The sequence below is a fragment of the Triturus cristatus genome, chromosome 10 (genome assembly GCF_964204655.1).
Source record: "Triturus cristatus chromosome 10, aTriCri1.1, whole genome shotgun sequence".
Classification (NCBI taxonomy): Eukaryota; Metazoa; Chordata; class Amphibia; order Caudata; family Salamandridae; genus Triturus; species Triturus cristatus.
In genome coordinates, this window is record NC_140593.1 from 330,366,919 (window position 1) to 330,383,980 (window position 17,062).

The window sequence follows — 17,062 nt, forward strand, 5'->3', positions numbered from 1 at the left end:
TTTTTCTCGCAGGCACTGCAACTATGTAATTCTGCCCGAAGGGCCATCTGTGTTAGCAAATACGGAGGATGCGCCTTGTTGGGTGCGTGGCATGAACGCCGTAAAATCAAGGCAATGTTGGAAGAGCGCACGCCTCTGATTGGCTAGACCGGATGGCATACAAGGCTGGGTAGACCATTTATTCCACTGCGCAACCCTGGTGGGCTGGAGGCCCGTTTTGAAAGCCTAGGCGCCTGTCGCTTCCAAGCTCCCCGAGGAAAGCAATTGGAGCGGAGGGTAGAGGAGAGAATAGACCAAGCGACGAAGAGGGTGGTGGGGGTTGCTGCCATCTGAAAGTTTAAAATGGTGAGTTCTTAAACTGGTGGCCCACTGCTACCAGTCTGAAGAATGTCTAACGGCGGGGATGTCAGTCAATGGTGCGGTGCTCCTATATACTTTAGAATATAAAAAATGTCTTACCTCTAGCAAAGTAAGATCTGTCAATATATGATTGCATATCACGCGGACTAGCAGTGCACCGTGTGATCTTAAACTAAAGAGCGTGTTCTCCCGGGTTCCTTTTCAAGTGCTACAAATGGTGCGCTACCTCATAGTGTAGTACTGTGCATGTAGACTTTAGATTAGAATGAAAAGGAGTCTTCGCCATAATCCCTACTTAAAATTTGCCTGCGCGTGCAGCAAATTTACGCTACGTGGGTTGGAACAATAAATTTTCGTTCCTGATTGTAAAGACCCTTTGGCAAATCAATGGGCCTGGCTTTAATCTGTTAACACTGACTTGTACGCATGCTTTTTGTATGCACTGGACTAAAAGCCAGACCTATTGACTTTGCCAACTAAACTTTGGCACTACTAAGTTGAGTAGCGGAGGTTGGGGGAGGGTTTGTGTACTGCGTCCTGTGCTATTGTCCTCATAAACACTGCATGAAGTAGCTGCACTGTGCACCCCCTCTGAAGCTGAAGTAAACCCTTTGTGTGTGCTCACTAAGGACTGCTGGTTAATCGTGCCTGAGAAGCAGACTATCGCAGCTACAAGGCTAGCAATGCCATGCAAGCTACCCAGAGCGCATTATTTTCCCACAATGCAAGATCAGGAGCAGCCGCTAGGGAAATGTAGTGGTGGGGGCAAACTAAAAAAAAAAGCTCTTTCCAGCTGGTCGCCACTGCCTCTCCTCTGCTGTAGTCTCCAGGAAGCACAGACTCCCCTAGCCCTTTTAACTAACTTGTAAAGCGCATAATCGCTGTCAGATCTGGAAGCGCTGTGAAAGAGCCCTAGCCTAGCACGTGGTAGGGGTATAGTTGATTAGGTTGTGCCCCAGGCTTCCGCAAAAGTTTTTAGCTTCTTCCTAAATGGGAGGGCGTGTTCCTTACGAAGGTTCTCCGGCAGCTTGTTCCATAGTCGGGGAATTGAGGTTGAAAAAGCTCTACCTCCTTTGGAGGCCATGTTAAAGCGGGGACAGGCCGGCCTCTGAGATACGAAGTGACCTGCTAGGTGTGCAGTTTACTAGACTATCTTTAATGTAGGTTGGGGCCAGGCCATAAATGGCTTTGTGCTCAATGCAGAGACCCCTAAACCTGGTTCTCTACCTGACCGGTCAATCACAACGCTATCACCAGCATGACCGCAGCATCTTGATTGGTCTGAGCACCCTAGTTTGGCCCTCAGACTGGGATCTGTGCATGTTCTCCACCCAGCCTTGCAGTACAGCCAGGTGGAGAACCTGCTAAGGGCCAAGGTGGCCAGCCACACCGTCATGTGCACTTATGGTGCAGCAACCACTCCTCCCTGTGAGGACAGCAAAGCCCTGCCCTAACCTGGATCAGGTTCCATACAAAAAAATGAAATAACGTTAACCTTGTGTTTTATCATTTTATTTTTCCATTGAACTCAATGTGGCGATGCTCTTAAGCGGCGGAGCTGCTGCTGAATAGGATGCTTATACTTATATTTTGCTGGTTTTTATGACTACTATGTACCTTAAGCGGATTGAACTACTTATTTTCGTTTAGGATTTCGTGATGTGTCCCGACAACGAAGAACCTGTGTTCCAGGTCCTGGCCGTGAGCTGGAAGGCTGGTCTCCAAACAGCAACCCTTGGGATGAGAAGAATTATCCAGCCTGGGCAGAGGGCGACTTTAGATGGGCCAAAAGTTGGAAAGGTGATGACTGGATACTGACATTATTCATTTTAGTCTTCTATTGGTCAGCAGTTTGCTGAAGGTCCTGTACTAGCCCTTTGCTGAAACATTATCCGAGACATGGTTATGTGTTTCTTTCCCATTTCATAGGCGGAAAGGTTGTGGCACGCTTGACCAGTGACAGCCCAGCTCTTGTGGGATCAAATGTGACGTTTGTAGTCTCACTGGAGTTCCCCAGGTGCCAGAAGGAAGATGAGAATGGAGACATAGTGTATGATCACAGTGGGAAATGCAGAGATGGTAAGAATATACTGCTTGGCAACAAGATTGCCTGACTGCCACCACCCCAGTCCATCCTGTGGGCTTCTGAATGGTCTTCTCTCCATGATGCTGGAATGCAACAAATTTAGAAGTTTCAGCAAACTATGGTCTTTAATTGTGTCTTCATATCTTAAAAGGAACACCAAAGTGTTTGAATCTTGTTGCTTATGTTGTAACTATTCTTGAATGTGTTGCAGATCCATCCGTGCTTTCAGGTACATTTGTGTACAACTGGACGCAATGGCTTGACTACAGCTCTCCAGGCTACTTCCCAGATGGCAAGCCTTTCCCTCGTCGCCACGACAGGCGAAGGCACAACTTTATCTACATCTTCCAGACACTTGGTAATTTGGCTTTATGTATCTTGGCGACTGTAGTAATTGGCTGAATGTCCAAGTTGCTGTTCTCTTGGCCCCGCTTGCTAACTTAATTGTCTTGTTCTAGGTCAATATTTCCAGCAAATGGGAGGGTCTTCGGTGGTCCTTTCCTTGAACACTACAGATATCCCCCTTGGCACCCAACAAATGGAAGTGTCTGTATATAGGAGGGGACGCCGGCAACACACCCCAGTGGCCAACGCAAGTGCTCTCTATCTTGTAACAGGTGAGCATCACCATAAGTGTTAATTCCTGTGGGCTACAAAACCCTGATCTCATTTGTGTAGCTTCTCTGTATTTACAGATACTAGAACGGTTTGCAGCATGGCTACAGTGCAAGGTAGCGCTGTAAATTGAAAAATTGGTGCCAGAATCTCAAACTGATTGGCAAGTAGGGCAGTATAGTGACGTCCATGTTAATTTATCTACAAGATAATAGTTTATTAGGATTGGAAATACATGGTTGATCAATGAGCTTTTTTTAAGCCTACAGGTGGAGTTCTTCAGGGGAAGGGTAGAATGACTGGTCTTGGGGTGAGGAGTCTGAATGGAGGGAAGCCAAAGCAAATGTGTCAATGTTCATGGGAGGGGTTATTAGTCTGCCCTCGGTACCCTCCGCTCAGATGAAAGTAGTTAAACTTGCCTGTGCTCATTTTTAGCACTTCGGCAGAGTGTAAGGGCGGTATAGTATGACTGCTCTCTGTGGTGTATCCAATTTAAGTAGCCGTGCAGGGGACCTGATTAAGTGTCATCATTTTGTGACTTCTACTGCTATGCTATAGCAACTCAATTTGTGGATATTGGAGCAGGATCCCTCCTGATGCATATCGTGGCTGGCCTTCAATCCATTTAAACCAGAAGGAATTGCTGCTTTCAGAGAAATCACAAGCTCGCCACTTGGCATTGCACGAGCAGAAAGATTCCTCCCCCATGAAAATGTATTTAAGAACTTGGGAAACTCATTAAAGTAGATTCATTAAGCAACTCTTCAGTTTGCAAAACTGTTGGATGACCGTGATCCTACTTGGCACAATTGATTGCTAAGCACAATGTAAGGCTGACTGGAATGAGGGTGGATACAGTTTAGTGGCTTGTCCGTTGAAGTTCTATGGAGAACCGGGACTTGAGCACCCTCTGGTGCGGAGGAGATGGGACATGGGTTGGGTACAGGTTAGCACTTTATAAAAAATGTCATTTAAATCCTTAAACTGGGCAGGGCTGGAAGTTGTGGCTGAACTGGACTTCACTTTTGGCTACTTTTCATGGGTCCATCTTAGTTGTAGCCTTAAACCTTGTGCTACAAAGTTGCAAGCGGTATCAACTTGGTGGAAACTAAGGTTCCAATTTTTCAGCAGCCACCTGGAACCACTTCTGGGAGAAGTCAAAGGATCCACTCTCTATGGCAAGTTGTTGCTAATACAAGAATATTTCTTGTGTAGGCTGGCTTGTAATGTGCCCCATCTGTCGGGTGTATGCCAAACATAGGATTACTTAACTACTAGTTGTTGCGTTTGTTTAACCTTCTGACTTTACTAATGGCGAATATAGGGGAGCAAAACATTGTTACTGGGAGCCTTCTGTACCTTTTAGATATTTTGACACCTGATCCCTGGATTGGATGGATAACTAAGCAAGTCCTGGGATCCAAAGAAAGGTGTTCGGCAGCAATTTGCTGATGAATTTCAGCTCTAATTTGAGGCATCCATATTGCTTGACCTGCAATTTTTTAAATGGAACAAAAAAAACCTGACTATTAAACCTTTAGCTGTAGTCCTTTAAGACCATATTCTCAAACCAAACCATTCACAAAATGTAACCCTTCCAATTTGTTTTACAAGTATCACTTGCAGCCATTCAATCTTCCCAAAGCACAAGTTACAAAAAACATTGAATCAGAAATAGAAATGTCACTTCTATCAACTTGGACCCTTATCCTATATATTTATCAAACCAGATTATTTAAACTACATGTTTAATAAAACTGAAACCATTAAATGTCAATCTGTACATCACCGTTGAAACCACAGCTACAAATTCAATCCCTGTCCAAGAATTTTAAATCCAGTAAATTGGCATAAAAGGGATTTAAACCTGATCTAAATGTTATGGCACCAAGCATAGGTCTGTTTGGTTAAATATGTAAATGAGGAAAGATACCTTTCTAAGAATATCTCTAGCATAGCGGGTATACATTTATTTAAAAAAAAAAGGCCAAATATCTCTGGTTTTTCACTTCATTCCACAGCCCTTGTAGCAGACAGTTCCTTGTTAGCTATTTCTATGAAGCGATCTGGTTTCCAGTCATTACATTGATTAACTTCCATGCACAAGCAGTTCTCAACATATTGGCCCAGCTTAGCTTGCTGTTCAGATCTACAAAAACTAGACTGAACTGGTAAGCTAGTTGCCTATTTCAGAACTAAGTTTAAAAGCCACACTTCACCGGGCTTTCAAACTGGCTTCCACCCTAACAGCGTGTACCATGGAAAAATTGGGAAGAGTTTTCAGATAATGGCCTACCTTCTCCTAATCCAATTTACCACTCATTCATCTGCAGTCGTGCCAAGGTTTTATGAACAGGCTCCAAAGAGGATCAACCAAAATTCCACATCACCAATTGATGATGCCCTGGATTTTAGAGTGGGTGTAATCTCCAAACTAAATATTTGTAAATTGGTGTGGCAAAAATCTATAAAAAGCTTCCTCTAGCGTTCAAATCCCCAATAGACCCTGTGAAACACTTTTATATTGAACCAAAGTAACTTTGTTCACTCCAAATGTATTTAATTTACAATAGTTAGAATGTACTTTTTGCAACCCAATTTGTGTTCTATTGGTTATTACCAAATCAGCATGGCAAGACCAGTATATAGTGCCCACACTTTTGGCCAAAATGCTTGCGAGTTTGGAAGTGTTCAGGAGATTTGCTAGATTTAATGCAAATGGGGTAGGCATCAAGACACGTCCTTGACACTATGCATTTTCAAAGGAATTCTGAGTCAATGTAGATGGATCAAGCTCTACTCTGGCCCAGTTGATATCATTTATTTGGTTAAGAAGCACTAAGCTTCTGTGAATTTCCATTTGTTCCAACTTGAGTCCCAACATATCTTGGCTAACTAAATCTAATATGGTGCGCAAGTTAGCAAAGCAGGGAGCCACTGGTTTCAGTGGCTTTATGGGCAATCTGTTTAAAACGGTGACCAGTGGCCACGTCCTCCTTTTAAAGCCTACCTATTCAATCTGAGATTATAATCCTCAATCCAGATCAAAGCTTGATTTAGGTTAGACATCGGCTCGTATATTTACTAGAATAATCCTCCATCAATGTTTCGGACCGGAGTGTTTATCTCTTTATGGATGGGCTTTTTTATTGCCCAGTTTCAGCTGCCCAGATAATGCCCAGTTTGGGGAAATAGTACGAAACAGCTAAACAAATATTCTATTCCCCCCCCACCCCCCAAGATTTGGCTTTCATTATTCAGGTAGATGGTCTGTAGCTGCTGCTCTTGATTAAGAGAACAGAATATTTTTTTAAAGTTACAGTAAAAAGAGCGTCTTTCACACTTGTAAAGATCGGCTTGAGGGGCCAGACCATTGTTTGACTAGATTTCTTTCAAATGACCTACCCAGGCTGCTTCAGTAACCATGCATTGTGAGACAGTGGTACCGCTGCTCATGCCAGACATTGAAAAATTCCAGTGCATTTTTAATGACAAATAGCATTTGTTCCAGTTAGATATTTATATTTGGGCCTTATGCTTTTTTTATAATCGACTTGTATTGTCTTCATTTCACAGTATACTTGAGGCTATCACCCCCTTTTTAATCCCCTTCTTTATCCTTAACTTTTCATCTTTGCATTGTGCATTCTTTGTATGAATTTGACCACTTAAAATTATCCTTTTTTCCAGTTGACCTTATATTATACCACGCTATTACCTCCCCTTTTTTTAATTGCGAGATTTTTTAAAACTTTGTGGTTCTGTCTGCAAGTAACGCCTTTTGATTAACATGTAGTTAAACATCCAATCAAATTTCAAAGGGTAGGATAGTTTTCCTTGGATTTAATTTTCAATTTTACTAAGGTTCTCAAAGGGAAGGGATTACTTCCTTTTTATGTAGACTACCTGAAAATCCGCAATTAACTCAAAATGCCATGCTTGAATGAATAGAATTATTTGGACAACTTTGTTTACCCTGCTTAAGTCTGAACTATGAGGTCTCATTTGCACGTAGCATTTTGAAGCACAACTCAAAAATCTTGGTCTGCTACTAACCAGAGGCAGATAAGGTACCGGAGGCCACACGGGCTAATCCTGACCAGCGTAATGCAAGCTGGAAACTGATGGAGGCACGAGGATGCACAGTAGGAGGAGTATTTAAAAGGTCCTGAGGAGCATGTAGCTTGTTGCACAAAGCAAGATTTGAAGCAATTTGTATGCACGTTTATAAATCTGAAATTTCAGCAGTTTGTGCATGGTGCTACATGGCACGATTATAGCTAATCTGATTTCGGTAAATGTAAAACCAGTTAATTTGACACCCTTGGGCATGTCTCAGTATCTGCTTAAAGGTTCATGGGTTCCAGATGTGGGTGGTGAGACTTGTGGCCCACAGGCGTCTTTAGGTTTACACCTAAAGCAGATTGCCCTAAACTAATATGCATTTTGAGAAAAATCAAAAACGATGTTTAAGATTAAAGTGCATGTGGGAGCCTGGTGGTCCAGTTTGTCAGCCCTAGTGATAAAAGGGTCCGAGTGACCACATGAAAGGTGTACCATTAAGCTATTGTGAAAGGTGACTGCAAATGTACTAATATAATGAGAAATGCCAATTATAAACTTTTAAAAAGCAAGCTATTGTGAAAGGATCTGACCAGGCGATGTTAAGAAACAACTAGAACTGAACTCTTGTGATGCCTACTGATGTATGAGGAGCACCTTGATGTAAATTATAAAGGTTGGATATTAAAATAAGTTCAATCCGATTTTATACTTGTGCATTGCAAAGGGCTCAACGCTGTGTAGGTATGATTCAGTAGCACTCTTGAAAGGGCGTTTAAAAAAAAAAAGAACTTTTGTCCCAACTAGTATGACGTTTGGCACTAGAGGATCTGACCCAGTGGAAGACTGCTGAATTGACATCTGCTTCAGCAGGTCTTTTTTAAAGACTTCTTGGCCGTGTGTGATCAGTTTGAATTCCTTATGAAAGTTGCAGCCTGCAATCCAGCGGACCTGACAGACTCCACCTAAAGCACCTCCTACGCCCGCTGCATTACAAACACTACAATTTCCTAATGTTTTAACATGTGATCAATTTGCTACATAAAGGGCTCCAGAGTCAATGCGGGGTTTCCTTGCACGTCCCTAAACGTACCTTGAGATGGCACTCCAAACTGTCTTTGACTAAGAAGGACAGGTCCTGCTGTAATAGACCTTGGACTCGCCCAACACCAGTTTTACATCTTTACAAGCTTTCATTCTGCATAGGGCATAACTTACTCCTCTGAAAATACAAAAGCTTTTCTCAGTGCCCTCCTCGCCATACCACCACTGCACATCTCACTCCTATGGTCTGGGAATGCCTAAAGTTGCGACTGCTCGCTGTCGCCACTCGCTGAATGGCCAAGCTGAAACGCCTTGATTCCTTTTTGAAAGGAAGGGGAGAAACCCCGACTCCAAAGGTCAAAACTCACTACTAGGTTCCTGGACCACTCCAGCTGGTGTGCTTAACTATTACTTAACTATTACCTGAGGCTGGATGTCTTCTGCGCCCGTCTCTGCTGTCCCGGCGCAGGCTAAGGGCACCTCCCGGCACAGAAGTGCAACCTTCACTGTAGTCCAGTCTCTGACCTCTGGGACACACTAGTACATGCCCAGAAAGCAGTGTCCTCTCCTGATTGTCTTCCTTGAAATGCTGTCCTGGCTAGATGACTGCTGTGCTAGGTCCTTGCACTCTTCTCTCCTCCCCCCCCCCCCCACCCCCTACTCCTGATTGCACCCTTTCCTCTCCTGTGCTGGGCCGCCAAAGGGAATTTCTATTCTTGTAGAGCTAGACATTATGATGCTCATATTTGGTATCTGTACTGCACCAAATAATCCTGCTAAATATGCTATGACCATCTGCGCCCCCCCCCCACATTAGTTGTAATTGCATATTAATGTCTAGACCCCAGCATTATGGGGTTTCATTAAACATGGAGTCAGCTACTCTCCTGTAACTGTATTGAATAATGCCGAATTGTGTTTGCTTTAACCCTGTGCAAATCATTGTGTAACTGTGTAATTATAGGATTGCACTAAAATCCATAACCAGAAGGGATCTGGCATGAGTGGCCAGGGCTGTGGAAGCACTTTGAATCTGCTCATCCTGTCACCTAGGCTGCCTGCTGTATTGCAGCTATGCCCCCACCCTGCAGGAGAGTTGGGCAGCTGTGGCGAGTGGGCCCTGTGGTGACTAGGCCAGGAGACCCTGGGACATGCCTACACCAAACCCTGGGCTCACAGCAGCGGTAGCCCCCTTCCTCCAAACCCAGGGTTTGGCAGTCCACCTATTGGACAGTGGAACAAGCAGCGTTGCGAGCCCAGACATGTCCACGTATCTACTACCTCCGTGATACTATCCAACGGCTCGTGGGCCACCTCTGAGGAAGGAGGCCCAACAAGCTAGCTTTAGACTGCTGGAGAATAAAAGCCAGCTGGACCAAGGGAAGTGGAGACCAGGCCTGCAGCTGTATGGTAACGACTGGCAGGGAGGGCTAACTGGCCACACAGTTCATCAATCTTGCCTGACCAACCTTGGAGCTGGTTCACCGATCTCCTCCCCAGATTGCCCCATCGGCGTCTGTTCGGAGCCCCCTTCCCCCAGGGCTGGGGTAATCTGGCTGGTTCCTCTGACACAGCTGCCTATTACCCATACAGGGCCTATTGCACAACACTCTCCATGACCAGATGTGGGGATACCAGGAGGTTACCGCCTTGCAAACCAATATACTGCTTAAGTGTCCTGAGCTGTAAATATTTAGGAGTATATACTTCGTTGAACACTTGCCTTGCATGGAGTCTTAGCCCCCCCCCCCCCCCTTCCTTGCCAAAATGATAGATTTTCGAACTGTGGATAACCTTCCAGTAAAACGACTTGACAACTACAAACATTCACCCCCAGACGAGTTCCCTCTTTTTCTGGTGGCAGCAAAATGATGTTACATGCAAATGGATGACTTTTGCCCCACCTACATGATCCAAATGGCTGGCGAGAAAAGACGTGTGCAAAAATTGGAACCATCAATGTATCTTACATGGGGTTGTCCCTCCAGAAACAATTGAGAATTTGGAGCATGTGGTGGACACTATGGTTTGGTTTTGCTGTATATACGTTCTGTAGGTAGAATTTGAATTGCAGTGTGGGTAAAGCAGGAATGTGTGTTCATTATGTAGAATTTGGTTTATCCAAAATAATTCCAATAACTATTTTGGAGGAAATGAACTTGGGAGGGGTGGGGGAGTTAAAGGGATGTGAAGGGTTAAAATTATCTCAATTTAGCTTCCATGGGAAATTCTCCTCTCCTACAACCCAAACCGCTAAAAGGATTTACACCAAACTTTGCATGAAAGTAGATCATTACTAGGGGCTTGCTTTTGTTTGAGTAAACCATCCATTCAGTAGTTTTTGAGTTACTAGCATGAAGTTGCTAATTGGGCTTTAAAGGATTAAGACTTTGTACAGTTCTGCTTAACGTCAAGCTATGATCCATGGACCCTGTTGGTCATTTTTTTCCATTTTGGAGAAATGGGATTACAGGGGTGCCTCCTCCACAATGGTGGAGCATCGCCACTGGCTTAAGCCAGCAGGTAAAAAATAAAACTCTTTTCTATCGGTTTACTTTTCACCTGCTGGCTGACCCAGCAAACAGAGGGCCAGGGCTGGCCGGGACCATGGGACCATGGGAGAAGGGCGAACTGGTTTTTTTTTTTTTTTTTTTTTTTTTTTTTGTGTGTGTTGCTAATGCTTCCAGTGAAACCATCAAACTGCTTGCCAAGGCCTGCCACTGGTTTTGCTAGTAGTTGTTGTGCTTGGTTTTAATTTATAATCCATGATATTTACTGAACTGCTACTCCAATTTTGCTCTGGAACAAACCACATTTTATTGCCACTGTTCTTCTGTTACAGACCAAATTCCTTTCCATGTGAGTCTCTCTCAGAAGAATGATCGTAATGCAACAGACAACATATTTATTAAGGACTCTCCAATATCATTCACTGTGAACATCCATGACCCGAGCCATTACCTGACTGCTTCGGCTATCTCTTATGACTGGAACTTTGGAGATGGCAGTGGGACATTTGACTCCAATAGTCCTCTTACAATACACACCTACACCCTTCCGGGGAACTTCAGTGTTAACTTGACCATCAAAGCTGCAGTTCCAGGACCATGTGTGCCAACCACTACCGGGCCACCGCCAACCACTGCTCTGCCAACCACTACTGGGCCACCGCCAACCACTGCTCTGCCAACCACTACTGGGCCACCGCCAACCACTGCTCTGCCAACCACTGCTCTGCCAACCACTACTGGGCCATCGCCAACCACTGCTCTGCCAACCACTACTGGGCCATCGCCAACCACTGCTCTGCCAACCACTACTGGGCCATCGCCAACCACTGCTCTGCCAACCACTACTGGGCCATCGTTAACCACTGCTCTGCCAACCGCTACTGGGCCACCGCCAACCACTACTCTGCCAACCACTACTGGGCCATCGCTAACCACTTCTGAGTCTATGCCACCCACTGTCAATATATCCTCCCTAGAGCTGGAAGGTAGGTTTTATTCACAGAATTCAGCTTTGCTAAATGTAATTTCAGTTTATTGTTTGAGATTTAATTTGTGAAGGGTTTTACAGAAAATGAATTGATGAATTTTTGAAGCATTACTTGCTGCAGAGTCAGGACAGCCGCCCCGTGCAACATGAGATCCGACTTGTTGCAGGTGTGAAGAGATGGTGACTTGCCCAGGGTGATTCCTTGCGGTCATGATACAACCTCTGTTTCAGCTTATCAGGTTTGCAGCGAGTCCATGGGTGTCTGTTTGTCCAGAAAAGTGTGCGCTCTATAGCATTTTTAAGTATCTAATGAACCATCTGGATAGAACTACTAGCCCACGCCTTGTATAGCCACTTTTCCAGGCACTTCAGTGTGGTGCAGCTGATACCCGGGGCCCTGCCTTGCAACGCCTGGTCTCTGTTCCTGGCAAAGACTGGAACAAAGTGAGCCCTGTTTATCCTCTAGTTGACACATTGCCAAACTGAAAATAGGGACTGGAGGGGTGATGAATGGTAGTATGTTCAAACGAGTGATGCGGGGGGCTGGCGGTTTAAAGTGTCAATGTGCGGCAGTGCTTTCAATGGCCTTTCCACCATGCCAGTCTTATCCTATACCCCTAAACCTTTCAAGCTAGTTTGTCATCTGACCCTGGTTGGGCCAATAAACCAGTAGAAACTGCTACCATCTACTTATGCTTCAGGGTTTCCCTTGACCAGGATGCTGTGTGGTATAGGGTGCTTCATGTAAGTGTCCACTGACCCTGCGGTTGGTGAGGACTGTGCATAAATGCTTTTTTGGGTTGACATGTTTATTGTTTTGGACCGTATTACTCGGATGGAAACAGGGGGCAAAACCAATATTCCATAATGTTCTTGTGTATATTGTCAGCCAAAACGTCCATTTGACTTTTTTTTTTCCTCTTCTCAACACATTAGCATTTCAACTCTGATCACAAATTTATCGGGTGAGGAATGACAAAGATTGGCTATATAGTCTGACCTGGTTTTCAATATTCTATGGCCATTTGAGATTTATTTTTCTCTCCGCATGATTCCAGTCTGAATCCTAGTGATGCTTACACCAAGGAAAACGTCCACACAGCTACTGTAGGAAAGTGGCAAGGCTGGGTAACCTTGTCGTGTAATATCTCAATACCCCAAAGATGCTCCTTGGATTCATAGGAGTGAGCTAAGGATTTATTACGGAGTGTCAAAAGGCAGTCTGGCTTTGCTAGAGTAACGTGTGTTAAGCATGTCAGAGGACCAACATGGAATAGAAGTAATTGGCACAGCTCAAGCTGACACACATTTATATAAAAATAGGATCTTCATTTCAACACCAGAATGAATGAAATGGCATATATAACGAGTTGTAGATTTTTTTTAAGTATTAGTCACTCAATGCAGTAAATGTGTAGACTGAGTAACATGGTGGCCAATGACAAAATCCACTAGTGACAATCAGTCACTGGCAGGTCAAGTTATTTGGAACCCTTATAGAGTTATGGTGAGGTGTGCCCCAGGCCACAAGTCTGTTTTTTTTTCTTCATCCTTGGTACTAAAACGGCTGCATGTTTTTTGGTTTACTGATTATGACACAAATGTGTACACAGCTGCTGACTTTGTATGATAGTTGCACTGTTCGCTGTAGCATCAAGTGTGTGTGTGAGGAGTGGGGTGGTTACCAGATTGGTAACCAACGAGCCTTGGCAGTAGTAAGCACAGCAAATCTTCTGGCACTTCATGGGTCGTAACGTATTGGCCTGAAACTTTGGGGCAGGCAAGACTGCCTCCACAAGGCACTTAACCACCTGTCCAGATTTAGTGGTGTGGGAGCTAGTAGTTAATGGGCAGCTAGTCCCTGCAGCTAATCTGCCCCGAGGTGACCACATCCAGTGGTGTAGGTCACCTTCTCTACCCAGAATTCACTAATTCATCCTTCCTAATGATGGCAGAATTCGATTTTTAGGTGTGCGGATCAGGCTGCCCACCTTGGTGTGGCCAGCCTTCCTGGATATAAATGACACCTGAATAGCTAACTTCTTGCCTTGCATAGGTGCAAATGCTCCTTGGACATCGCTATTTCTTCCACTGAGACCCCACCCTGATGCATATATGAAGCAGTGCAGCCTTTGAAGCTCACTGCCTTGATGTGCCACTAGCCTGCATGGGAGGAGGGATGTATGAACTTCCATGCCCAAGTCTTTTCTGACTTCAGGGAATGATTGCACTGGCTGGCAGGAGGCCAGAATCCGGTCTTGGCAGCAGGTGTGGGAAAGCACATGCTGATTAGTCTGAGCTCAGTACAGCTGGGGACAATAAGGTGGGCAACTTCAGAGGTGATGCCTATGTGCATGCCACGTCGCCCTGGGCATGATTGTCAGGAGTGAAATGTCATGCTTGGTATCAAATATGCCTCATTTTAGTGGTACCATAATGGAACTGCTAATCTCGTGCTCTGTTGGCAGCCCATTTTCAATGGACCGCTAACACTTATAGTAGTGTCAAATGGTCAACGCCACTAAAAGGACATAGTCTTGCACTTATGTCCTCCCCTTTAATAGACTGCATCTAGCCTCTTGGGCTGAGGAGCCCTACCTTAGGGGTTCCTTACATATATTAAAGGCAGTGTATGTACCACACATGGTAAGGGCACAGTCTAGTTCAAAATGTTTGCACTGCTACAACAGTCTACAATGACAGGCCTGCCAGTTTGCTTTTGTCAGCCCAGGTGGTACAAAACCGTGCTGCAGCACTGGGTATCGTAAGTCCCTAGTATATGGTACCATTAAAGGGTGAAGTCTTTGCCAATTTGGAGATTACCAAGTCGCACATACGTTTTTTGAAGTGGGCACAAGCGTCTGGACAGCTGACTCCAGTGTACCATCACTCATCAGCATTTGGAGCAAAAAGTGGGGGGTGATCGTACAAAAAGGAGCACTTTGCTATGCCTACAGGTTATCCATAAGCACTGTACCTGTCGACTGTTGAAACAAGCTTTTCTATGTAGCAAACTTCCTTCAACCTGACCTAATGCTAAGGTTTGATATTGAGCATGTATGCCATTAAACTGCACAATATAGGTGGTTTGTAGGTTGGAGGGAGCCGCTGCAGTTTATTTCGTTAAACCTTTATTACTTGGAGCACTTTGAGCTGGAGTTGGGACAAATGCCACCCCCCCGCCCCCCCCCCCCCCCCAGTTGTGGCAAACTGTTTGGTTCAGTAGTGCCAATGGTCTGTTCACTTTATGAAACAATCGAACCGGGGGTCTCTGATTCTGTCCGTTTCGGTTCTAGTTGTATTGTGTGACTAAGCCCACACTGAACACCACCACTACCCACAATTTTACTAACCGGCTACACGTTACCCAGGCAAAAGCAGAACTTACTTTGATTTGAAAAGCCCACTTTGGAAATTGAAGGACTGACTGATCCTGGGAAGGTAGCTCATGCATATCTTGGTTTAAAAAAAAAAAAAAAAAAATGTAAACATTTTTAAACCACTTTTGTCAAATATATAGAACAGGGCCCTTAACCCAGGGACATCTGCAAAATAAACATAGCATTGTGACTTTGACCTTTTCAATATGAGAATCAAGAAGAAATACAAAGCGATACAAATAAAACAGAACCACAAAACCCTCCCCGACAACCCCTCCACCCCAACAGCTTCTCAAGATCAACCGAGCCATGAAGGTTGCACCATAACCACGCTCTACTATATACTATAAAATAAATCGGTTTGCACCCGCAGAGTAGAGTTAAATTAAATCTAGGGGTGCCAAGGCTGGTTCAAGCAGCAAACCCCAGTAGTCTGCCCAACGCTTCCAGATTCTAAAATGTTTCTGCGGATAACCCCTTGCAATGAAAAGGAGTTCCAGGCCCATACAAAAGTAAAGTCCCTTCTTCCATGCAGACACTGAAGGTGGTGCCGGTGCCTTATATGCCCTAGCAATGTCTGTCTTCCCCAGAGTGACCCCCAGCAGCATAAGATGGCGTTTATAAATATTGCCCCCAATTCCCTCTGACGTGTAGAAGCACTAATTTCAAAGTGAGGCAAGACCCAGCCCAACACCTCTGACAAGTCAGAACCCCTCTCCAGAACCTTGACCAGGAGAGAGTGCCAAATTGTGTGTCAGGGTCCCCTCCTGCTCACATCTGAGACCTACTGGGGAGGCCACAAGCCCTGCCCGCCACAAGCGAACCAGTGTAAAGTAAACCTGTTGTAGGTATTTAAATTGGACAAGGTGCAGGCGCACCGATATGGCAGCCCCCCATGGAGAGGCAAAGGCCTCTGTCTAGTCTTCCTCGTCCAGTGAACCAACGTCTCCTTCCCAGGTCTCCCTAAGCTTCTGCAATGTCGGAGCAGTGAGTAACTAACTAGGGATTGGTAAATTTTAGATCTTGTGGCCTTGAAGGTCCCCCATAAATACCTTTGCCTCTACCGGACTAAATTTGTCCAGAGACTCCAAACCCTCCAGGCTAGGAGATAGGGCGTGACTGAATTGGAGATATTTGTAAAATTGTTTTTTCGGCATTTGGAAATCGTTCTGTAGGTCTTGAAAGGACTTCAGGATTCATCATGAGGAGATGGGGGGGGGGGGGGGGGGTTCCATGTCAGTGTTCCACCACCCATCTATCTCAAGGCCTGTCTCCAAATCTGCAAAACCACCTGGGTCGCCGGCGGCAGGGAATTGCGTATCTGCGCAGAATGCAGAATCGTGTGTAGAGATTCAAGCCCCCCCCCCCCCCCCCCTCCCCAAGACTCCGTTCAAGGGCGTAGGCTGGTTCGTCCTGACACCCCCCCCCCCCCCCCCCCCCCCCCGTACCACCACTCGCTTGAAACCAGCAGGTGGGAGGCCATATAGTAGGATAGTAAGTCGGAGGTCTGTAGCCCACCGCACATCTTTCCTTTTAAACTTACTGGGCTCCTGACTTTGTCACTTTTGTACACCTTGCTCAGCAGTTAATTAGGCTGATCATCTTTTAATGACCCTTTTTCAATTTGTGCAAAATGCCTTATCTTTCCCTTGTCCCACAAGCCTCCTCACCAGGGTTTGAAATGGAGTCCTTGTCCAGCACCTCCTGACCCGTTGTGATTCCTGAATGAGGAAGGATACTGCACTGGGGCAGCTTAGTCCCATTTGCCCTTGATTACACCTTTGGTAGATGAGCCCCCTTAATTCTCCTACGCCTGGTGTGATGGGAAGAGCAAACCACTGGGCAATAAATGTGAACAGGCCTCACGGAAGGGTGTTTTTGATTTATGAGCAGTTTCTCAGGAATGACCCAGAAAAAAAATCCTACCCGAATTCGCCTGTGTGATGTAAATGCAACTGTTCTGCAAAGTGTCTTGAAGCCTGTCTCCTTATGGCATTAGTATACCTCAGTGCAATGT

General features: G+C 45.2%; 1 protein-coding gene across 2 annotated transcripts in view; it reads left to right on the plus strand.

Annotated features, from left to right (window-relative positions):
- Positions 1 to 17,062, plus strand: part of LOC146789405 (protein QNR-71-like) — an 81,772-nt gene that overhangs the window by 39,731 nt on the left and 24,979 nt on the right. For both annotated transcript variants that reach the window (XM_085631529.1, XM_085631530.1), the window contains exons 2-6: positions 2,011 to 2,160; positions 2,290 to 2,439; positions 2,658 to 2,804; positions 2,905 to 3,063; positions 11,010 to 11,663. In XM_085631529.1, coding sequence (XP_085487655.1) covers positions 2,011 to 2,160; positions 2,290 to 2,439; positions 2,658 to 2,804; positions 2,905 to 3,063; positions 11,010 to 11,663 — 1,260 coding nt within the window. The remainder of the gene's footprint in view (positions 1 to 2,010; positions 2,161 to 2,289; positions 2,440 to 2,657; positions 2,805 to 2,904; positions 3,064 to 11,009; positions 11,664 to 17,062) is intronic.